Source organism: Branchiostoma lanceolatum, chromosome 19, assembly GCF_035083965.1.
Source record: "Branchiostoma lanceolatum isolate klBraLanc5 chromosome 19, klBraLanc5.hap2, whole genome shotgun sequence".
In the NCBI taxonomy this organism is placed as follows: domain Eukaryota; kingdom Metazoa; phylum Chordata; class Leptocardii; order Amphioxiformes; family Branchiostomatidae; genus Branchiostoma; species Branchiostoma lanceolatum.
Window position 1 is genome coordinate 11381083 of NC_089740.1, and position 23917 is coordinate 11404999.

Below are 23917 nucleotides of genomic sequence, written 5' to 3' on the forward strand. Positions count from 1 at the left end.
ATAACATGTCACATGAGTAGGGTCTTCTTGGTAAATTGTGCCCGTTTAATCTTTTGAGTAGTGAATACAATGATTTGAGGACAATGAACTTAATTGCATACTAGTATTCATGCACAATATGCATTAAGTTAGATATCCAAAATGATAGAAGAGTAATGAAAATGAAGAGTAATAGAAATCTCGCAATTAATCTGATTCATCTTAGTTAATTAGATAATTATCTTAAAAACTATCATTAGCTTATCGACTTCTTTTATCATGTTACACCACCAGTTTGTTCTCTTCTTCGGAGGTGTATGCTCAGCTTGCCTGCATATTCATTTCACATTCTGTCACAATGTCTGTTCCAGGGTATCACTGCCCTGTTCTACGCAGTCAGCAGAGGGCATACAGGAACAACACATGCCCTGATCAAACATGGAGCAAATCCCAACGCACGAGATAAAGATGTAGGTACATTTCTTATCATATTCAATGCTCGCAAATCACAACATAGCTGTACATATTATGTACAGCTATGTTGTGATTTGCGAGCATTAAATTTTTTCGGCACCATAAATGTTTCAGAAATGAAATTATTGACTTTTTCTTGGTTTGTGTCTGTTTTAGGGAAACTCGCCACTCCACGAGGCAGCACAGAATGGCTCTACGAATGATATGAAAATCTTACTGGAAGCTGGCGCCGATCCCAACGCAAGTGATAGTTATGTAGGTACATCTGCTGTGTGCGGGATTTTGTTTACTGATCCTTTGCTCACATAAGGATACTTCCTTGTAAAATTGATATATGTATATATTATTTCTATATACATTGATAATATATTCATAGATTATGCATATTGATATACTTATCGAAAAGGATGTTGTTATTGGGGAAATATACTATTCCCAAGCTTAAGTCAGCTAAGATATCAATATCTTCTATGTTTAAAAAAGGATAGTGTACTGTAGTATTCATATCATAGTGTTGTCCTAAATTGGACTTGTACAACTCTTTACACAGGATGTTACACCTCTTCACGATGCGGCTATATGTGGGCACCGCAATTGTGTCGCAGAACTACTGGCAGCAGGGGCCGATGCCAGTATGAAAAATAAAGTACGTGCTGACTACCAACGTTGCCAAACATTGTTTCAGGAAAAAAGTTGCATTTTTGGTCACTGTTTACACTGTTATTATTAACGCGTACGTGTACAGTTGAATTAGATCTGTACGCAAGTACATAACATTCCTGGTTGTTATGTGCTTATGTGTTTAAGTAAATATATTACATGTATGGAATTGTTTCTTAATTAAAATAGTGATAATTTTTTCTAGGGCGGTAAGAGAGCAGATGAGGTGATTGGAAAGGACTTCAGATACGGAAAGAGGGTCTCAGCTAAAGACAAAAAGGCCATAATGAAAGTTTTTGAAGAACACAAAATAAGCTCCTCGTACGTTTTTATGATCTTATCATTTTTTTTGGCATTAAAAATATGACCAATTAGCTGATCATGTTGATTCCAATCCCATATTTCATTCTTAAGATTATAACAATAAGTTTTTGTTTTTTTCCTCACAATATCAGAAAACAGCTGTGTGTGTGCGATTGAAATATACTCACACCGGTATTTCTTTTTTCTTTCAGGGTAAGATACAGCATACCTCTTGCTAGTAATGGTAGAAGGAGGTAAAAAATCAATAGATTGCTTGTTAAGGTGTGTGGTAATCCTATATCAACCATATATAGTAATGCTATTGTCTGTTACTGCTTGATTATTTGTATGGTGTGTCATGCGTTAGCCATTTAGTAATATCCAAGCAGATATTGGGAAGGGAGCTCGAGATCATGAAATCAAAGGTCATTCTACTGGCCATTTATTAAGAACGTCAAACGGTCCATCTTCTTTGTCTTGATAAACTTCATGATCCGCCATGCACCCAATTAAGATCTACTGACCAGTTATAAGTAATTTAGTTCGTATATAGTTACATGTAGCTATCTGGGTGCCAGCATAGTTGGTTTTTCCCATACTCGCCGTTGACAAACATAGGCTAGTACATAGTCATTCTAAGAGTCTAATGAATCGAGAATGTTTCCAGCTGCAAAAGAGCAAGAGGCATCGGCGTCTGTACCGACGGAAGTAGAACTCGGAGGCCCTGAAATGAGAGCTCTATATGATCGTGCCTGTGAAGAGGGTTTTACCGAGGTCTTCAGTACTAGATTTGTACTGATTGGAAAGTACGGTAACGGAAAAACCAACCTAGTTAGTAGTCTGGTCGGAGAAGACTTTGAGCCGGACTGGAAAATCACTGATGGGATCGCAATCCATCCATGCATCATGACCAAGACTGAACAATGGAGGAAGATTGAAGGTATTCATATTTTCCTATGCCCAGATTTCAATTGTCTATTTCTGACGTTAGACACTGTGCAATTGTTTCATGTCTACCCTTAAAATTGTTGTTTTATTGGTATTCACGACTTTCTACTCAATATACAAATGTAAACCAGAGTTTGGATATCATCAGATACACTTTAGAGCTATTTTTATAGATTGAGATTGTACGTTCACATTATGAATATGGTTAACGGGCGCTGCATTTTTGTATTTCATAATTTGAATATCTAGAACCATTCATTATTTCTAGGTCTTCAGGATCACTTTCCGTATGCTGTCGCAGAGCAGATGAAAAAACTGAGGACCCAAAAACAAGAAGAAGAAGAAGAAAAAGAGCAGTCGATGACATCACAGCCAGAGCAGCATGTTGAGGGGCCAGCAGACTCCGAGCAACTTGACAGTTCAGGTATATGATATATGTTGTCGTTATCGAGCTGGTGTGTTGTATCATTTCCTTGCTTTTTATGCATCCCAATGTAGAGATCTAGAATGAGTCTAATTGAAAACCTATCTATTTTAGGGGCAAAAGAGCTTAATAAAAGCTCTCCTACGGAAAAGCCTCCATCCGAAGAACTGTCCAGCTTACTTGAGAAAGCACAGATGACTGAGAAGCCACCCGTGCTACCGGAGACCTTTCTTACAGCAGCAAAAATCCTTCAAGAAGAAAAAGGCGCACAGTCAAACCCAACAGGTACAAGAGAGCACCCACAGATTTCTATCTGGGATTTTGGTGGGCAGGAGATATTCTACAGCACTCAACAGGTCTTCTACACCCACCGAGCCATTTACGGTCTTACGTTGAATCTCACCAAACCTCTGCACGCTCCGGTTGATTCAAGCACCGCGAGTGGAGGTCCAGCAAGCCAATGCATTGAAGAAAGAGGTAGGTAGAAGGCAATAGTTTAAATGAATCAGCAAATGTAAAATTACGAAGTTTTATAGATCTTCACTGAGTGTGTTAGACTGAGTGCAGTTGGATTGGATTTTGGTACGAGGTATGCTGTTACTTGTTCACTATGAAAGCATTGACATAGACTGACATTTCGTTTACATTGCCACTAACCGCTATATAACTAGTAATCGCTGACTAAACCAACAACTTCTTTAAAGAAAATGTTTCTAGCAGAAAGAAGTGTATCATTGATTTTTTTCTAATGTGCACCGATCAGACTTCATCGATTACCATCTGGAATCCATCCGAGCACACACAAGACCCTTCAAAGGCTCTTTGTCGTACTACGAAGATGAAGACACAGCGGGAAAACGAGACATCGAGCCAACTGTGGTCGTCATCTGCACGCACAGGGACCAAGTCACCAAGGTTCGTACATTGTATATATATCAAATTTGCTGTTCGTAGACATATTCATCTTCTGGTTGCCAGGTGGGACATATTTGCTTCTACCGCTACTTTTGTAGCGCCATGGAGCTAAAGTTGAATATCATAGAATAGCATTTTTCATTTAAGCATTAAAAAAGTTTCTTGCTGTATGCAAACCACTCCTGATAAACTTGTCTTCATATAGTGCTCTTTTGCAGGAAATTCAAAATTGCGAAGGACATTGAGTGCGAAAGATATTGGTTGACCTATATCTCAAATTTTATTTTAGGAAATTGAGGAAGAATATCACAGGAACATCAGACACCACTTGAAAGGACGAGTCATAGACAAACATGTTAGGGACAGGTATTTTTCTGTAGATAACACGAAGCGAAATCCAGAAGACCAGGAAGTGAGCAACCTAAGACAGTTCATCTTAGACGTTGCCAGGCAGCAGAGCTACATGGGAGAGAAGATCCCAATCAAATGGTTGGAATTGAGGTCAAAGTTGTTGGAGATGTACAAGCAGGGTACAAGATACTGCAGTATGGAGAGGGTGATGGAAGCAATGGAAACTGCACGCCCTCCTGCAGGAGTTACACCAGAGGAGAACGCCATTGGTATTCTGAAGTTCCTACATCTCAGGGGAGACATCATCTTCTTTCCCACTGAAAGTCTCCAAAACTTTGTGATCCTTGACCCTCAGTGGTTAGTTGATGTCTGCAAAACCATCATCACCATCCCGCTGTACCGGGACCCGGCTGTCAAGGAGGAGTGGGACCGACTGAAGGAAACTGGAGAACTGACGAATCGACTGATAGAGTACGTGTGGACACACAGGAAGGAAGCTCTCCAGTACAACTTGATGGACCACAAGCAAGAGCTGTTGGAACTTATGGACAGGTTCGATCTCGTCCTTCAGTGCTATGGGTACCATGACAGAGAGAGGGGATCTGACCGTGACGAGTCAGTGGAGACAACGTACTTTGTCCCCTCGCTGCTGACCACAGAACCTGATTCTGCGAAGCTTTATCCTCCTGGCATAACATGCAGCAAGCCAATATTCATTGTATTTGATGGTAAGTTCTGTCCAGTTGGGCTGTACCATCGCTTAGTTATCTGTTGCATGCGCCGGTACAACAAAGTGAAACCACAACTAGCCTACGCAAGATGTGCAAGGTTCATCACAACCAATCGCAAGCAGACCTTCCTTGTCACAAAAGAGCGGTTCTATCTGAGAGTTGAGTTACTCTCGTCAGTTAAGGATGAAGGAAGTCGGTTCAGTCATGGTCCAAGCGTGAGGAAAGGCCTAAATGAAGACCTAAGGGAACTCATCCACAAGTGGATACCGGGTATCAGCTACAGGTGGTGCTTTAGATGCTGCTGTGAAGGTCATAAAGGGAAAGAGGATGCTGAACGCTTTCTCCACATCGCTGACGCAAACGTTGCCGAATGCTTCAGAGATGGGGAAGCTGTGTGTGAGACCTACGCACCGGCAACTGCCACAAGCCAAGACATAGGTCTGGCAGACTGGTTTCAGGATCCGTAAGTACCATAGTGACCATTTAGTATGTAGAAAAGGGCCAATAAAAGTAATATCAAGCCAGTGTTGAGGACTCTAATCCTACTTAATTAGGGAGTGAATAAGACGCACATAAACGTACAAACAGAACGAAGTGTATTGACTGAAAAATTCAAGACCACCAGCCAATGCCATGATGTTCTAGCTCTCTGTGACGAACTGACGTCACAACAATACAAAGGAAGGTGACTTTGTACCATGAAGAAACCGGCGTCGGTATGATGGCCATAAATCGATCACTTTAGACCATGTAGTTAACCTATTGCTGCTTTTGCACACTAGACAGCCACATGGTGGCGACCACCTGGGGAAAGCGCAACCACTTGGAACATCAGATGCTGCGACAGTACAGTCAGGTAACTACATGGTCATATATGGTCCTATTGCGTCATATTGCTGCGATCTAGCTTGATGGATATCATAACTATTGTTATGTTGCGATTTTCAACTGTATGATCCTGACTTGTGTATGGAGATTTACCAGTTAACGTTTTACTATGACATTTTCAGCTGTGCAGAGTTTGCAGATATGTTTCAACATCGTCGTGAGAAACGCTTGCCCTAAATGGCGAGAGCTTGGTCACCATCTGGACCTCACGTCTACAAATATCGACGAGATCGACGAACGCCATCGTGGGGACCCGAGGAAGTGTTGTAGGGCCGTTTGTGATCGGTGGATTCAGATTACCGGCAGTCGTGCAACCATACCGAGACTGAAGGATGCACTTGTCTCTATTAGAGAGATGCCAACAGTCGAGGCGATTGACAGCATGTGAGTAGAAGTTCCATGCAGATAACAAAATTATCCAAGCTGAAAAGTTTGCTATTCTATAAGATAACAAAGTTATTACCTTCGTCGACGAATGGTTTCGTCGACAAGGTTATTCGATGGTGCTTGTCTGTGTGTCTGTTAGTGAACAGAATAAGTCGAGAACGCCTGGATGGTTTGTTGTCGTAGTTGGTGTGTCGGTGTGTATGTGGGAAATCTCAAGATGATTAGATTTTGGGCGAAGTGTTTTGCATAATTAACGAGAAAAGTGTAAAAATGTGTTACATTGTATGCTGAAGTATGTGTACGTGTCGGCTGTTGTTTTCCAAGGCGTCATGGATAGGGCAAGAAGGTCCTGAGGGGTCATGTTGAGGGCAGGAAACGTCAGTTACACAAATTGGCTGTGAGCCAGCTGTAGGCATAATGGTAAGGTAGTCTCCAAGCAGACCTATGGGTTGGCTATAGCAGGGGCAGGTTTTGCTTCAGACTGTGAAAGGGAATTACTCAAGAAGGGCTTGGTGGATGGTCATAAATTTCTGTAAGTGCATAGCTTGAGTGCTGATGTACATGATTAGATACTTATTATGCAAATCAGTATCTAATTTGCATAATAAATGAGGAAAGTTTATACATCCATCAATTTCCATGATAGGACTCTTAAACATGTGACATATGTAACTGAGGAAGAGAGAAATATTAATAGATATCAGCTTTGCAAATGAGAACCTCATTGACATAATTAATGAGAAAAACTATAACTCGAGATGGTCTTGATGGATGGTCATGATTTTTGGTATGTAGATAGCTTACGTGATGCTTTGTATGATTGGATGATAATTATGCAAATCAAATTCTTACTCGCATAATTAATGAGGCCATTTTAAAAATCTGCTGTGTTCCATGATATGACTATTCAAATATGTGACATTTGTAACTAAGGAAGAGAGGAATGTTGATAGACAGGAAATATGCAAATGTGGGCCTAATTAGCATAATTAATGAGAAACTACTATAATTCCATACTAGTAAATGACGGCAATTTCATACTTGTGGCATTAGGAAGTTGTGTGAATGTGAACACCATTGAATCAAATTATGCTAATAAGGAGGGAGCTTATTTGCATAAATGATGATAAATGTTAGCATAACCTTCTTTGTTAAGCTCATAGTCATAACAAGGAGGTTTGGACAACTTATGTTATTTGGGTGAAGAGGGTCAACTGGTATGATTGATGATTGATGAAAAACACTCCAAATACGTCAGTCATAAAGGTCAAAATCATTTGACGAAGGTATGAGGTCGTAGAACTCTTGTTCAACCTGAAATGTTTGCTATTCCATGTAGATAACAAAATTACCCAAGCTCAAATGTATACCTCTATGAAACGGAGGTATTGTTTTCAGCCTGTTTGTTTGTTTGTCTTGGTGTGTGTCTGAGTGTTTTTGATGGCTGACCCGGGTCCAAGTTTGTAACAGGAGACTGACCGGATACAAGGGTTCAGCTGACCCGGAAGTGGATGTGATGTATGTTGTCCAAAAGTTACAAAAGCTGTAAATGTTGCACGGATGTTTTAGATTTCATATAACATGTTGCTGTTCGATATCGCCAGATTTCACAGTGCTACCCGATTCTAACCACTTTACTTGCCCATTAGGCTACAGCAGACAGGAAACACGAAGTCAAGCAAGACAGAGCCTTCAGGGGTTAAGCTTTCACCACAAGTAGGTGAGTGCAAGTGATAATTTCATATGCAGCATTTTTGCATACTTTCCTGTATGTTTTCTACGGATCCATGAGGTCATTTAGCAAGTAGACCTAGATATGTTTGGTTCCATTCATTTGTGACTCTAAATGAGTGTATCCACTGGTAAGATAAATAAATGAAATGAAATGTATCTGGAATACTTAAAACCTTTGCATAATCTTGCCAAAGCTACCATTGATATTGTACACAAGATAAGAGAAAAGTTTGTTGTGAAAGTAATAACCCTTGGATTTGCAATTCTATATCCTTAACTTCCAGAGGATTGTTTCCCTGTCATCGTTGAGGACGTGTGTCCGCGCTGGATGGAGCTCAGCCGTCATCTTGGTCTCACTGAGGCGCAGGTTGACCAAGTCAGTGAGGAGCATCAAGGAGACCCACGTGAATGTTGCTGGGAAGCCCTCAAACTTTGGATTCAAGTAGCAGGCAGTCGTGCCAGTGTGGAGAGTTTAAAAGAGGCCCTTGTGTCGGCGGAAGAGATAGCTACAGCTGAGAAGCTTGACACGAGTTTAAGACTGTAGTTCAGAAGAATGCTACCTCCAGATATCTTCATTGGTATATAGTTGATTTACTTTTTATCAAAATCATATCAGCACGCCAAGGCAAATGAATGGTTTCGTTGATTACCAGACAAAGCAACTCAAAGAAAAATTCACATTATAGGACCATTGTAAGTTGGCCTTAGTAAACTGACGTCCACCGATTTTCCTGCAAATGTGATGTTGGTTTGTTTATTTGTGAAGAAGTATATTTATGAGGGTTCAGGCTAGAAGTGGGACTTGCTGTGTATGGCACAGTGTAATATGATGAAACTTGAAACATCTTTAGTATCCAGAGTCACACAGTGTAAAACACTCTTGTGTGTTCTTTCTCTCAAACATATCTGTCCTTCCCCAATGCACATATGGAAATAGTTCATTGTTTATTTGGTTTATTGTTTATTTTGAACAAACAAGTAATCACAATTAGTAGAAATAACAATAGTACAACTGTGCAAGGGTGGCCAGAAGCCAAACGTAAATACAACAGAACCTCTCAATCACAAAAGTAACAGAGTGTGCAATAAGTCAGACCTGTCGATATTCAGTTCTTTTATTGCAATTTTGATTGGCCTCAAAACTAATAAGTTATATACCATCAGAAAGAAGAGACTTTGGTCTATTCTATGCGCTTGATTTCTTTTTGTTTTGATACCGGCAAGGAGGTAAAAACACGGGGAGAATTTACACTAAAATCAACGAATTTCATGTCATATCATCAAATGGATACAGGTTGAATATCGGTATAAAAATCTGTAGGAGTAAACCGGGAAGCTTACAATTCAAGGATACATGTACTATGAAATAATTAAAATACATAGTTGTAAACTCAAGCAACGAGCTTTGTTGTAAGTAGTCCCGACGCCGGGGTGTCATAGGACGTACAACTGGCTCAAAATGGCCCACGGTTCGCTGTTGCAAGCATTCAGACATTTTGAGGCTAGATTGATATCACTTCGGAGCGGTGTATTGGCTTGAAAGTCGGAATTCTTAAAGGGGAGACCATCGGGTGTTGACGCCCTCGCCCGGAGTCATGGAACGGACTACTTTCTCTCGCGGAAGGAAAATGAAACTGCCTCAAACTCTCGACGTGGCGTGGAGGCTGAAAGCCGACAGTCTCCGTGGTCTTTGAGGTCTCATTCCTGTGTTGGGCTGTTCCATTGGAATCAACGTTGAAATACGCAATTTTATGACTAAAAATCTAGAAAAAAAAATATGATGGAGTCGTTTTACTTTCTGTTGGAAGCACACGTATTCATCATAAAATAAAAAAAGATTCACCCAAATATAACCGTGACAACGATATTTATCGCATTTCAAACTGCAAGTACCCACTATCCGCACGAGGCCGCTGTTGTACCGCCAGCGCCGACCTCAGCACTCCTAGAAAAATGCGTCTCGCTCGTATCCTATCGCTCGGATGACGAAACTTTCCTACCCAATCCTGACAGTTATAAACAAGCTTTCATCTCAAATTCTTCTTATATCAGGTCGGGCCGATAAGAGGCAATTTATGATCTACCTAAACACACGCCTCTTATGCCCGATTATTGTTTTTGGACGGATTCTTTACACGCGGACTAACACAGGAATGAGACCTTGATGTTGCAAACTCAATTCCTATTTTTCGTGAATCTATAAAACAATACTGTGACGGGCCATCATCAACTGTAGTTTTAGGTTATATTCTCTCTAAACGTCATTGTCTTAAGGTGTTGAATGGTGGGGCATGGCACAGGTATATTTATACCTGAAATTACCTATCCTTATCACCATAGAGGAAAAAGGTCGCTCACAGCTATCGTACAGTTCTACAAAATAGAAATGAAAAATTAAACAACCCAATGCTTCAGTTTTTGTCTGATATCTTAAGTAACCTGTTACTCATCACACATTAGAGCTTGGAGAACAAAGCTTAACGGTATTCAATAACTCAGATCTGTGATGTGCAGTGTAAGGTAATTTTATTGTCATTTTGGCCGTCTTCGTCAAGCGAAGGATGCTGTAGACGTGTATTCATGTCCAGCCAGGAAAGTTCACGCCGTCAAGTCGTCCTGCAAGACGCACTCTCCGTTACAGCCGCCACAGTAGTTAGACCTTATTGAGAAAAGAACAATCGTTTGTGTCAGAAGGATTGTAGCTGCGTATACCACAGTAGCTAGACCCTAGCGCATGTTGGTTTGGAATGAATCTACCACAGTACTTAGACCTTAGTTAGACCAATAGCTAAAGCTAAAAATAAACCATACATAAATGTTCTGAAATACTGCAAAATCAAAACGTGTAGCTCTAGATATAAGCAATGAATTCCCTTACATTGCAATAACGATATCTGGAAATCTGTATGTAAATGAAAGAAACTAGTGAGGCGATGTTAGACTCTACCTGCAGACGTATCCGGGGGCGCACAACATGGCCCAGCAGGGATCTACGAAGCAGTTCACCACCTGAACGCCAGGGGGACAGCCGTTGTCTGCAACAAAGATGAGATTTCATGCGCATTATAGAGACACTCAATGGCCTTGTCAGAGACCAAATGTCGAATTCATAGCGTTTGATGATAATACAGCATATCATGGCACTCGGGCGAGACGTGAAAGCTACGTACGTGTACGTGTATATGTCCCTCTAAAAGCTCCAACGAAAGAACCGAGCTGATACTTGTAGTGGATACCTTGGGTCCCAATCTAGCATAATCAATGTTTCAAGTTCACGGGACACATTCAAATAAATAGCGGTAAATCAAAGGCTGAGTGCAAATTTCAATATGACTAGATATACAATAATGCAATTGTAGTCACGTGACTATGACGACACATTTCATCACCCGGTGACGTCACAAACAAATACAAAGCTCACCGGTGATCAAGGGTTGAACCGGGACACACTCGGCATTACACCCACCGCAGTAGTTAGACCTGTAGGGCGGACAGACGACACAGAAAGAAACAAAAATTATAACGTTGCTATGGGATAAATACCGTTAATCTTCGAATAACCAAACAGCGTAAGTGCAAAGTAGTCTCTACCAGACTAACTATGCCAGCTATAGGGAGAATAATTGCCTGGAGAGTTTGGCTGGCCACCTTAGTTTTCATTTGCAGGTGCAATGTGAACCGTGGAACTCTCCTGGCGAACTATTGAGCTTTTAGCTGAATTCTACGATCCGTACCCCCGCAGGAAGGCCAAATTATCGTTAAAATTTGAGGTGTGATGAGATCCAATGAGAGAAGACTTACACGCATTCGAATCCGTCCCTACACCGAGTGTAGGCACAGGGGTCGACAAAACAGTTCACCGGGAACTCCCCGTTCGGACACTGGTTGGATGCTGTTGAGACAAAAATGTGTTAAACTTTCTTGTACGTAAGGATCGTCCAGAAACATCACACTAGATCAAACTCATTGTATTTACAGTTTCACTGTTCAGAGAGTTCGGTTTCTAGTGAGTAAGCTGATACAAATTTCACATATGTTTATTGTAATACGTTTTTACCATGATTTGTCATTCTACGATAAAGTAACGCTATATAGTATTTATAGTATTGTTTGCTGGTGCCGGGCTTCTTTTGCATTATCTATAAACAATCGATGCTATTTGCACAGTGCCAACTGGCCGTGTTCTCATGACGTCATCTGTGACGTCATGGCTCGTGACGTCAAACCATTTTGGGGGACAAGTCAGCTGTACACCATATGTGAAAATTTACTAAGACATCATTGGACAGCACCGTGTATGAAATTAACGAATTGCCGCCTAAATTAGAGAAATTTAATATTGCAGTACTGTATGTGCGTTTATTGGTAGACGTGCAAGTCTAAATAATGAATAAACCGGATCTAAAAATCATAACATGATAATAGACGAGGTTGTCGGCTCGATCAATGTGTAGAATACGGACTGCGACATAGCATATGGCAGGGAAACAAGATCATGGTTTCGAGATATGAGCTTGTTACTTTATTATTTATTACGAACTACATGTTAACGAAAGCTGTAGTTTGTTCCAACTGCTCATACACTGATGATAATATACGATTCCTCACAATGAGCCAATTAAAAGAGTAAAAAAGCTGTCTTGAATGCAAGTCTAGCTGTACACGGCCCATTTCTAGCTGTACAGAGTTACGCACTGTATTCAAACACGTATGTGTACATGTACAACATTATACTGATCATGACTTACCGATAGCGGCACTGACAGAGGCACCAACCATACAGCAAAGCACAAAGATAACCAGCAACTTCATGGCGAAATATGTTGTCGAGTTGTTTAATAGGAGGGTGAACGAAGTAACTGTTGTTCGTGTGTATGATTCTCTGTTTAAAGACTCATGTGACCAGTATTTACAAAACACACTTCCGATTAAACAGTATAGTTCGATTATCGGCCCGGATGTGACAAACATTTCCCTGGCCCGACCAAGAAGCTACGCTTCAAGAAATGCTATGATTATGAAGATTGTCGTACATAATAAATGTATGAACGACGTGTCACTACCGTTCAGAAGGCCATGTTTACATCTCTTTGTTTTGGTGCGCATTTCGATCAACCGACCGACCAGCCTGCCAACCAAACAACCAACCACAGAATAAACGGCACAGAGCACCTCTACCAGACACCGGTTGCTGGAACTAGTTTACCAGAGGAGTTAGCCGGTCATTACCATTTGCAACCAACGGCAGAAAAATCTGCATTTTGTAAATCCCCTAATTTGGACAATTTCAACAATTTTTAAGAGGCAAGATGTGTGAATGTGCGACGGTATGTACGTTTATGAATAAATAGTATATTATATATTGTTTGTTAGGCCATTTGATTCAATTATATGGATGACATCCGCGCACTGTTTGGTAAACCATTCTCTTGTGTGTTTAGTCATTTGTTCACTTTTCCTAACCACTTAGATTTCATAATTATGGCAACATCAGACAAAAACACTGTTGTATTTGTTCAACGTGATATTGTTACACTAGTTAAGATTTAAATCATGATGAGTAGCCTTTCAGAAAGGGATAATTTCCCCTTTAGAATCCGTCAGTCAAAAAGGTTAACATCATTTGGCAAAGTTATGAGGTCGTGGAACTCTAGTTTTGGATTGCCTCCATCGCAACGAAAAAACACAACCAAACAACAAGAATCTCAAAGACTTTAAAAACACAACATATCAGGGGGAACAGTAGTAGACCAGTATCAGAGAATACATTGAACATGCACATCAATGACTGTGTGTTCAACATAACAGTATGTATCAAAGGATTTACAAACACAAAAACATCTAATGATTTACACATATCAGAAGACTAACAAATGCAAACTTATCAGAAGATTTACAAAAACAAAGAATTAGACAAATACAGAAACATCAGAAGGTGTACAGATACAAAATCGTCAAAAGATTTACAAAGAGAAATGAAACAAGTACAGAAGTTTACAAGTATAGAAACAACAAAATATTCACAAAACATCAAAAGATTCACAAATACCGAAAAGTATGAGACAAATACAAAACATGAAGATTTGCACACAAAAAAAACATTAACAGATTTATAAATGTACAAACATCACAAGTTTTACCTCAGAACAAAAGCACCCGGAGAATATCAAAATTAAGAAGCAGTGACTACACAAAAAACAACAACATGAAAACAATATAATCATAGTCATATTTCTTTGTCCCGCCAATAAAGGTCCAGGCACAACACACCATGTGTATAGATATGAAAATATATCAAAGAAGGTCTCGATGTTAGAAATTCTTCCAATGATTGTAAAATCTCATGATCCAACACATGTATCAGGTAGATTAGCCTTATAGAACTATAGTTAAGAACCAGCAGATGCCATACTTTGTACCTTGTACAATTAATTGTTGTGCAATAATATTATATGTGTTGCAATCATGGGAACGAGCGACGTATATGTACGTCCTGGGAACAAGACTTTCCACTTGAATTACTCGCAACCAATCAGTGGCCAGGAAGAACACAGTGGGCGTGCCTTAATCGTTATCTATGTATTTAAGTGCACGGATGGTTTATGGCAATCGATCCACCTTGTGAGCACTCATAGCATCTCTGTCCCGCGCTAGGTCATCCAAAGAGAAATCATGAAGACGTCCTTGTTGCTTGCTGCAATGCTGGCCCTCTGTGGCGCAGTCCTCGCACAAGACGACAACAACTACACCGAACTTGAGTCCGACGAGTTTGGAGAACCTCTTCGAGGAGACACCATGCAGGTGGGCACGCTTGTAGAATATTGTCCGCTCTCTTGGTCGTACTCATTGTTTGGGAGCCTATGTTGTTAAGTTGAAAGTTGTTAAATCTGGCTTTTAACAGGCTTTCACAAATATATTTCAATCAGTTTCATGTCATGAAATTCAGATTTTTGGAACGGATGGGCTGAAATCTTTGTTCGTCCACCAAGCAAATTTCCGTCCCAGAACGGACGGAGGGACGGGTCCTAGACACAGCCCTGGTAAGAACAATTTACGGTGGCATGGCTCATTAAACCCAGATTAAATCAAAATTTTGAAAGGAAGGGACAACAGGAAGAAATGAGGACAATGATGCAACATTATATGGCTGAACGCTATTTGTGGATATCAAACTGTTTTGCAGATATATTTGAAGATATATGAGCACTAGTGTGCGCACGCTGGGCTAGAGGTGGGTTTCGGCATGCTGTTGATGGTCATTGCTCATAGCAGCTCAGAAAAGAAAAAAATTGTAGTAGATCGAGAGCTTTGCTTTCCATAGGAAGATGAAGTAGGTAGACCGCACCATAAATGCTGGACATCATTCCAACTATTCAGAGGCATTCCATCAGTACAGATGCCTCTGCTTTTCAAACTGATCATGCCTTCTTAACCGTCAACAGGGTGGGTTTTCATACCTTAATTTCAAGCACAATTATAAACATGTAGGGCGACATCGTGCGATCTGTTTTTGCGCTGGACGTTTTTACTCAGAAGTCGTCCATTGTGAGCTTTAGAATGCACTAGTTTATCCGTTCATAACAACATCACTAAACCACAAGTCTCTTGTAATAAAATATGTGCCAATGACGGCAGCCACCTCAGTCGCAGCTACCTCTATCGGGGACACTGTGTGATGAAACGTCGTAAGTCGCCTTACAGTTTTGATTCGGATTTCCTAGCCTCCGTTGCAGGCCTTCCCACTAGCGTTTTACTAGCGATTTTTTTCAAATTTTTTTTTGGGGGGGGGGGGTGCGATTACCACGATCCCAAGCAGATACGGGGCCCAAGCAGATACGGGGACTCAAGCAGATACGCCCCCCCCAAAAAAAAATTGAAAAAAAATCGCTAGTAAAACGCTAGTGGGAAGGCCTGCAACGGAGGCTACGGATTTCCAAGCAGACTGAACCAATGGCCGACAATGATCGAAGCTTTTTCGGTAATAAAATAGCTGAATTTTGTCCGGCACAGTTTAATCGTAGGATGATCTTACGATTAAAATCTATCTCAGATATATATTGTGATGCAATTCCCTTTTTGTATTGCATGGTTCGTTGAGATATGGATTAGTAGTAATAGCGTTGTAAAATGCATTGAACGCAATGAGACGAAAACATTCTATTGGCACTTTACCCCGAATTACTAATTGAGCGTCAACAAGCAAATAGCTGACAAACAGCAGTAATCCGCCCTACAGATATTTTGGAACTTCTGCGCGGAGTGTATAGTACTCTCAGGCGGTCGGTCTCTTAAAAAAAGCACACTTGAAATTCTCCACCTGCCAAGTCCTTTCTCCGGAGAAAATAGTAGGTCTGACATGTGTACTCATGAGGGATTTTACGACTTTGAAAATATATGACTACTTCCCTTTTTGAAATCGTTAAGCTTAAGGTGTTCCCTTAATCGACAAACCGGTCATAAAATGTTTTTAAGAAAGGGTCCCAAAATGCTACCCATCAGTGCTTTCTCGACGTTATGTTTGTAAAAGAGTCATAATATTTCTATAAGGGACAATACATGATGAACTCTACGTCTGCCTAGAATCAACAGAGGGGCAGTATATTTAAAGAAAGTTTTGAGGCACATGCGCTTCACGTATAAAGGGAATTTATTTGGCTTAACCACCGCTAGGTCAACGGTAAATAATGTCCTGTGGGAACTTTTCGGTTCCCTTTGTATGCCCCAAAAGGATTTTATACAGGAAAAAGCCTGATATTGTTACAGCTCATACTGAATTATTAATAATCAGTAACAAATAGATGCCACGTTCCAATAGATATGTATCTTATTCCAGAAAGAGTGGGCAGGGCCAGTGTGCACATGTGTCTATTTCATGACATGAACCCTGAAGAAGTTGAACCCTGTACCGTTTGAGCCTGACTGGGATTGATAATCTAGTATATATAAACATGTATTTAAGCATCTATTTCTTATATCAATGTGAAAGTTCGTTATAAGCATCCGGGATCGCGTTACAATATAGCCATATGGCCCGTTTTTTCTCTAATAGAATTGAGTAGGAAAGGGGCAATCAAAGTTTGATGGAACAAAAGATGTGTCATTTCCAGCAGTATACCATCCGTATCAAATGAAGACTGAAAACGCTTTAAAGTAACCGCCTGATACGCACAACAGAATGGCTAGTAACGCTACGAAACGTCCTTGCGCCACAATTGGCTATAAACAACATTACAATGCATATACTTTCACCCTAAAGTGAACCCATTCACTGCATTTGCTTAATAGATTCTGAGTTCGTGCTATCAGAACACAGAGGAACACTGGGTAAATGAAATATACCGATTATCCACAAATTTGGCATTACAATAATGGGCGTATCGTGATTTCACAAATTCCCTTTGAAAGCATTACATTGAGATATAGTTTGTTCAAATATACGGCCGCGGTTTATGCTATGTGTAAAGCAGATCTTTAGCAACTGAAACATTCACAAAAGGAAACTTTGCATCATCGCTGCTTTCAACTATTTTCCCAGACCATATCGGAGGGAGACATGCACGAAATTAGATCAAAATTAGCCAATTTGATTTGCATCAGCCGAAAAGTGTGTGAAGTCTTGTTAAGGGAAACCATTTGTTTCAATTGGGTAAAGGTGGCCGACATTATCAGGTTAAGACTACCCTAATCACTCAGATAATGTCGTTACATCTGGAAATTTACTCTATTGATGTCTTTCTCAACTTTATTCTGTAGAAAGGTTGTTCTATTTGATTAACTTGAGTTCTTGTATACCAGCTGTATGTTTCGCCATTATCTATGTTCTTTACTTCTTGTCATTTGTTGAGTTTACTTTTATATGTTTTTATGCGGATTGGATAAGGCCTTCGTATGTAAGCAAACTCGCCTTTGCCTAACCGTCGGGAAATATATGTGAATAGAATGTACTCAATGTACTTTAGCCTGAACGAGAGCATTGTTATTTCCTTCTAAATCTTTCCTATAGCTGTCACATTTGGGCAAATTACCACGTTTCTTATATATGTACGATCTCTAAAGAATAGTACATTTCCATTTACAGTTTTCATAACACAAGGTTTAAAAGAAAGACCGTTGTTCGTGTTTGAGAGGCGAGTTAAAGAAGCCACTAGCAGCCATCAAAATACTGTAGTAACCGTGGGCCTCCTTTTATCATCTTGATCAGTTGCTTTGAGAAAAGACGAAAGATATCCTTACAGAAGGTTTACCCTGATCATGAAGACGCAAAAGGCCAGTTCTTTTCACCGCACAAGGCGGAGAAAAGCTGAGAAAAGGAAAGATATTTCTTTGAACATCTGGTTATGAAAAATTGGTAACAGCATGCAGCAACGTTTTCAAATCAGTGATCAAATGATCAAAACACACCCTTTCTTGGACAGTGGATGCAAGGGATACAAGACTGATTCATATAGCAAAGATGAAGGGAGATATGATACGATTCAAGTCTTGGGCAGAAAGGTGGCGTAACTTAACTCAAAGTGATTTTTAAGCATACGTTAGTCAATCGCAAGACTTTTGAAACTACAACTTGCATGTGTGAACCATACTTATTACACTAAAGCTTGGGTATCAGACCGGCATTGAAAAGAAGATAGCGGATCCGGATCTCGTAATAGAGAAACAACAAGGTGTAAATACACTTCTGTACAAGGAGACAATTTGTTGATATATCATTTGTATATAAACACACAAAGTTGTGTCTGTTGACTTTCTCTCGAGATGGTGGAAAGGGGAAAACAAGGGATATCTCTACTCTCCAAGCAGAAGTTGGTGGGCAAGATTGTGACCGTTTTATCATGGCACCAACTGGTGGGGAGAGCGGAAAAAAACCGGGGCATATGATAAAACGGTCACAATCTTCCCCACCAACCTCTGCTTGGAGAGTAGGATATCTCCTCTAGAACCAAACTGACAACCGTTTTGAGGTGCTACACCGGAGATGCCTCATTAGTGTAACCCTGAGGCCAACATCTGCACGGATAATTGCCACAATTCATGACTCAGACAAATAATAACCACCTGAGATAACATTCATATTCCATTTAGATCCAACTTACAGTAGGCCCAGCTGCTAGTAGCAAATAATTGGGCGCCAATTTACTGAAAGTTTCCGGCTTGTATCTCACGGAAAGATCTAATTGGCATCCGCTAAGTCACTTTCATGGTGCAGCGTGGGGCCCAAAACTGAGCCTTGGGGAACACTGGTATCGCGTCTGATATGCTGATTATCCTATCAGTATGTCTAGATCTTCGTTGCATAATGCTATCTTATCTAATAAGGTAGTCCCAGGACACGCAAGAACATTATAAATCGGTGTTGAATACCAATCATAGCATGAATATTTATGCGAAAAGCAAGACAGAACAAGTATCAACAAAGAGATTAAGAACTTAGAAGGCCCTTCCTGGAACTACATGTTGTATCACCCCCTACCCAACGCGATTTCTTGACACAGAATAAGATCAAGTATTTCAAACAAGAAATACAACAAGACTAACTAAGAATAGATCGCTTGGTGTCTCCACAGTTAGACTAGTAGAGTGCTGTGCATGCACATGTCGTGTGGTCCCTGGACTGTTTCGTACATGCAAGTAATCCTAAGACAAATGATGATTCGGTGACTGTAAGTCCACCTGGAGTGAAAGAGGCTAAAAGGATCATCTTTTCTTTGAATGCCGATTGTTATAGATGATTCTGTCCTCAATAAGTCGTCACAATTCTTCAGAATGATGTATTTGACAGGATCAAGAATTCGTTTTGTTCGGACAAGCCACGAGATGCTCAGTGCATTTACCCTTTACCACAATTGCTCTACCTATCTAGTATGCATGTATATCGTCCAAGCTATGTAGAAGAAGACTTTTTGGAGCCCAAAGTGTCTTCCTCTACTTAAAACAGCACATTCGGTTTCAAAACATGATAAAATGTTATGAAATTATGATTATGAATGCCGTAACATACATGGGTCAAGAAACGTCTACTCTGATGTTATTTACATTACTGGGGCGTTTGACTTCTTTTTTTCGAGGCATTGGCTAATATATAGCCCCACATTATAACGATAGGTGGGTTTTGTGATTTTATTAGGATATAATCTTTTGGAAGAAAATTAAAGCAGTAAAAGTATCTGTTCTGCCTTAGAATGGCTGGCGGATAAGCGCTCCTGTATACTCTTGAGTACTATAACACATTTGGTTAATAATACATAAAGCTCAGTAAAGCTTAACAGCACAACATGCTCAATAATGATTTGTAGATCAGCTTTTGCTGTCACAGTTTGCCAGCTACAGCATCCTTCAATTAGTATTTGACACCTTATGACATAAGTCACATCTCTCTGAGGACTATTTATCATGATTAGGCCAGATACAGTCGGTATAGTGAGGCGTACTTCCAAAACTGAAAGAAATTAGAAGGGGTTCTCCTGTCGGTAGCCACAATTTTCCGTCGAGGGTTACAGAAACGTTGTCTCTCACTAGCCCTTTCATCTCAAAATCACGGCTCTTTACTCTGTACAATGCCATCTGAGGACTATTTGTCATGATTAAGCCAAATACAGTCGGTGAGGCGTACTTCCAAATCTTAAAGAAATAAGAAGGGGGTTTTCCTGTCGGTAGCCAAAAATTTCCGTCGTGGGTTACAGAAACGTTGTCTCTCACTAGCCCTTGCATCTCAACATGAATGCTTTGAACTCTGTACAATGCCATCTGTCTACCACACATCGCATACGCATGCACAGCAGGGGACGGTAAGGATAAGGACCTACAGAACATACAAAGGATGCATAAGCGGGCTGGAAAACTGATACTGAAGACTCCACATCAACAGAAGTGCTTTCTTGGATGGGCCTTAAAGAAATCAAGATAACACAATGCCGTTCTAGTCTACAAAGCCCTAAAAGCGAACTACCACCTTACATGCGGCAGGTGCTTGTCTACTGCAGAGACAAAAGCTCACAAAAGACCAGACAAAGAACAAACAATCTTCTTGTTGTCCCAAAGCCTCAGCGGGAGACTTTCAGAAGATGCTTGAGTTGCCATAGACCCATTGTCTGGAACACACACCAGACACATGCACGGGCCCCAACCCTATCTTTAACTTTTACAATATACTACTCACCCAAAATGAACGGACACAGTCTATACGCCGATTTTTGCTTTAGTATGTAACGTTACCATGTACCATGTACGTGTAAGGATTCCACTACAGTATACGTGTATGGATTTATTAGGACTTTAGACTGATCTGTTATCTATATATTTATCATATTTTTGCCTTACCTCGTCCCTCAAGCGCATTGTGAGCATCTCATGAATATTACATGAAGGGTCAGACAAACAAAGAAACAAACAAATAAATTAACAAAACTAGATTGGAGCTAAGATAACATTGAAACAATTAACCACTACTACACTCTTGGTAATTTCAGGTTCTTTTTCTAACCGAAAGATATCCTAATTTCGGTTTCTGTGTGTTTTCCAGCGCGACGGAGATGCTTATGATATGGGAGACAACACGATGTACACGGGGGTGGACAAACGTGGGAGGACCGCCGGATCTGTCGTGGTTCTCCCTGACGTAAGTACGGGTAAATCACTATTCATAGTGCTGCTTCATGGTTTAAACTGAGCATGCGCAGTGTGATGTATTGTTGGTAATATGTCAAAGTTGAAGGTCTCTGAGGTATAAATAAAACAAGTTTGGACACGGTATCAAACACGGGCTAGACAAGAACGGATTTCAAGTTAGGGGCCTTCACATTTGACCGCGCACATGCGCAGTTAAAACCGTGAACCGGCTCATTACAATACTTGACATTAGGCAACAGAAATCTGGCATGGAGACAAAGTTTATCTTGGTCAGTGAATATTCGGCCGAACCTTTGACCTTATTGAGGATATTTGACCCAAGCGTCCATGGCCATAATGTCATGTGTTATTTTTTGATAAAACTATTGGTTACAATGCTGTACTCCATAGTCATACAAGTACATCTTCATTTACTATGTAAAATAAAGTCTTTGGGAAATACAGTTCGTCAATGTCAAGGATCGTCAAAATGTGATGACAAAAATAAAAGCAAAGTAGCAATGTAGAGAATCATGTAATGCCTTCACTGAAGGGGTTATGCGGTAGATGTTTAAATGTTCCTGACTTGACAAAAATAAAAGCAAGGTAGCAATGTAGACAATCATGTAATGCGTTCACTGGAGGGGTTATGCGGTAGATGTTTGAATGTTCCTGACTTGACAAAAATAAAAGCAAGGTAGCAATGTAGACAATCATGTAATGCGTTCACTGGAGGGGTTATGCGGTAGATGTTTGAATGTTCCTGACTTGACAAAAATAAAAGCAAGGTAGCAATGTAGACAATCATGTAATGCGTTCACTGGAGGGGTTATGCGGTAGATGTTTGAATGTTCCTGACTTGACAAAAATAAAAGCAAGGTAGCAATGTAGACAATCATGTAATGCGTTCACTGGAGGGGTTATGCGGTAGATGTTTAAATGTTCCTGACTTGACAAAAATAAAAGCAAGGTAGCAATGTAGACAATCATGTAATGCGTTCACTGGAGGGGTTATGCGGTAGATATTTGAATGTTCCTGACTTGACAAAAATAAAAGCAAGGTGGCAATGTAGAGAATCATGTAATGCTTTCACCGAAGTAGTTTTGCGGTATTTGTTTAAATGTTTCTGACTTGTTTCCCGTTGCAGTGCCGCCCCCGCACCACCTGTGTGCGGAACTACAAGGCGTGGAACGTCCAGACCTGCCGCTGTCCCTCCAACCTCATCTGCTCTAAGCGGTTCGGAAGGTAACTTTGTTTCTTTGCGACACCTCTCGACTAGAGCATAGGCGGTTCGTTTATCAGACAGAGACGTACACGATAACATGCAAATATTAGACTATATTTGCATGATTAATGATGACATTCTATCATAGCAATACTTTCAAAATATTTGTTGTCCTGGACAAGCTATAGTCTGGATGTTTGGGTGGCAGATACCTTTGAAAGTCAGGACAAAGTGGTATAGGGCCCCCTAGCAGTTAAACTTTGGCGTTTTTGTTAAAATGTTTCAAACTGATAAGTGAAGAAAGGAATAACGGGTATCCATCAGTTTAGGCTTGCAAGTAACCTAGACATAGATGTACACCATTCGATGCAAGTTATGAAAATAAGAACTTGATTTGCATAAATACCGAGAAAAGTATATATTTTTGGTGTTTTCCAAAATTGGACTTCGATACATGTAAAATTTGTGATTTATGGCAATGTGTAAGTCATCTGCAGAATATTTACAAAAGCTCTAGAAATTTCATGGAGGTATGAGGTCGCCGAACTCTAGTTGTGCACTGCTTTTCAAAACCGCATGGTGACGTTGTTTCTCTTGCCCGATAGGTGCATCTGGTGACCGCTACTTAATGAGCTGGTGAGGCATGCCGGGAAACTCAAGTTTGTTTCTTGGGCGTGATGACGTTTAAAAAATGCACTGTATGTGCCCATACGTGAACGGATTATTCGCCAACATTATCACGGAATCCAGAGTAGATCTTATTTGTCCTTGTAAAGGGACTGTAACTATTTGTGTTTAATCACCATTTGTAGTTTTAATTACACAGTAAGATGGATATACTGCATACAAGGATGACAGTGGTGCAATTTTACTCTCTCTCTTTTGATGTTTTGTGACCATAGCTAGAAGAAAATAAATATCGTGAAACACATGCAAAACGCTGTCGTGTAGTATGAATGCTTCTTTATGTGGACTACTTAGGTAACTATATTCTGTTAAGGTTGCTAATATTACGAAAGAAGTTTACTACCAGCGAAATGTTGATTTATTTTCTGGTTGGCGGTGATCTGAAGAAACTCATCCCCCCTAACTTCACCCTAATGATTGCTCTTGTACATACAACGATCGGTAGGTGTCCTCACTGCAACATACCACCACTACTGGCATGGGCACACACACACACACACACACGCACGCACGCACGCACGCACACACACACACACACACACACACACACACACACACACACACACACACACACACACACACACACACATATTATAGAAATATGA

General features: G+C 40.4%; 4 protein-coding genes across 4 annotated transcripts; 3 read left to right on the forward strand and 1 right to left on the reverse strand.

The window, feature by feature from the left end:
* Nucleotides 1–12: 12 nt before the first annotated feature.
* On the forward strand, nt 13–1593 carry LOC136425134 (26S proteasome non-ATPase regulatory subunit 10-like). Its single transcript, XM_066413931.1, has 6 exons — nt 13–30; nt 351–449; nt 610–708; nt 1004–1099; nt 1319–1434; nt 1569–1593. The coding sequence occupies exons 1-6, from the start codon at nt 13–15 to the stop codon at nt 1591–1593; spliced, it is 453 nt and encodes a 150-aa protein (XP_066270028.1).
* LOC136425933 (uncharacterized) lies at nt 1513–8532 on the forward strand. The gene is made up of 9 exons (XM_066414856.1): nt 1513–2356; nt 2633–2788; nt 2903–3265; nt 3552–3703; nt 3993–5248; nt 5568–5641; nt 5796–6057; nt 7710–7780; nt 8079–8532. Exons 1-9 carry the CDS (start codon nt 2074–2076, stop codon nt 8336–8338), a joined length of 2877 nt encoding a protein of 958 aa, XP_066270953.1. The 5' UTR covers nt 1513–2073; the 3' UTR covers nt 8339–8532.
* Nucleotides 8533–10303: 1771 nt separating this feature from the next.
* On the reverse strand, nt 10304–12695 carry LOC136426010 (uncharacterized). Its single transcript, XM_066414943.1, has 5 exons — nt 12543–12695; nt 11596–11686; nt 11216–11274; nt 10742–10829; nt 10304–10453 (listed from the first exon to the last, which is right to left on the reverse strand). Exons 1-5 carry the CDS (start codon nt 12604–12606, stop codon nt 10393–10395), a joined length of 363 nt encoding a protein of 120 aa, XP_066271040.1. The 5' UTR covers nt 12607–12695; the 3' UTR covers nt 10304–10392.
* Nucleotides 12696–14383: 1688 nt separating this feature from the next.
* LOC136425406 (uncharacterized) lies at nt 14384–23565 on the forward strand. Its single transcript, XM_066414268.1, has 4 exons — nt 14384–14595; nt 21314–21409; nt 22548–22645; nt 23231–23565. Exons 1-4 carry the CDS (start codon nt 14467–14469, stop codon nt 23241–23243), a joined length of 336 nt encoding a protein of 111 aa, XP_066270365.1. The 5' UTR covers nt 14384–14466; the 3' UTR covers nt 23244–23565.
* The last annotated feature ends 352 nt before the right edge of the window (nt 23566–23917 follow it).

Coding starts and splice junctions, on each gene's coding strand:
- LOC136426010 (XM_066414943.1), bottom strand. CDS start 12,606: ATGAAGTTGCTGGTTATCTTTGTGCTTTGCTGTATGGTTGGTGCCTCT. Junction 11,275..11,595: donor AGGGACGGATTCGAATGCGT/GTAAGTCTTCTC, acceptor TCCGCCCTACAG/GTCTAACTACTGCGGTGGGT. Junction 10,830..11,215: donor GGTTCAACCCTTGATCACCG/GTGAGCTTTGTA, acceptor TCTTTGTTGCAG/ACAACGGCTGTCCCCCTGGC.
- LOC136425933 (XM_066414856.1), top strand. CDS start 2,074: ATGTTTCCAGCTGCAAAAGAGCAAGAGGCATCGGCGTCTGTACCGACG. Junction 3,704..3,992: donor ACAGGGACCAAGTCACCAAG/GTTCGTACATTG, acceptor ATTTTATTTTAG/GAAATTGAGGAAGAATATCA. Junction 5,642..5,795: donor TGCTGCGACAGTACAGTCAG/GTAACTACATGG, acceptor TGACATTTTCAG/CTGTGCAGAGTTTGCAGATA.
- LOC136425134 (XM_066413931.1), top strand. Junction 709..1,003: donor CCAACGCAAGTGATAGTTAT/GTAGGTACATCT, acceptor CTCTTTACACAG/GATGTTACACCTCTTCACGA. Junction 1,435..1,568: donor GAACACAAAATAAGCTCCTC/GTACGTTTTTAT, acceptor TCACAATATCAG/AAAACAGCTGTGTGTGTGCG.
- LOC136425406 (XM_066414268.1), top strand. CDS start 14,467: ATGAAGACGTCCTTGTTGCTTGCTGCAATGCTGGCCCTCTGTGGCGCA. Junction 14,596..21,313: donor TTCGAGGAGACACCATGCAG/GTGGGCACGCTT, acceptor TGTGTTTTCCAG/CGCGACGGAGATGCTTATGA. Junction 21,410..22,547: donor CTGTCGTGGTTCTCCCTGAC/GTAAGTACGGGT, acceptor TTCCCGTTGCAG/TGCCGCCCCCGCACCACCTG.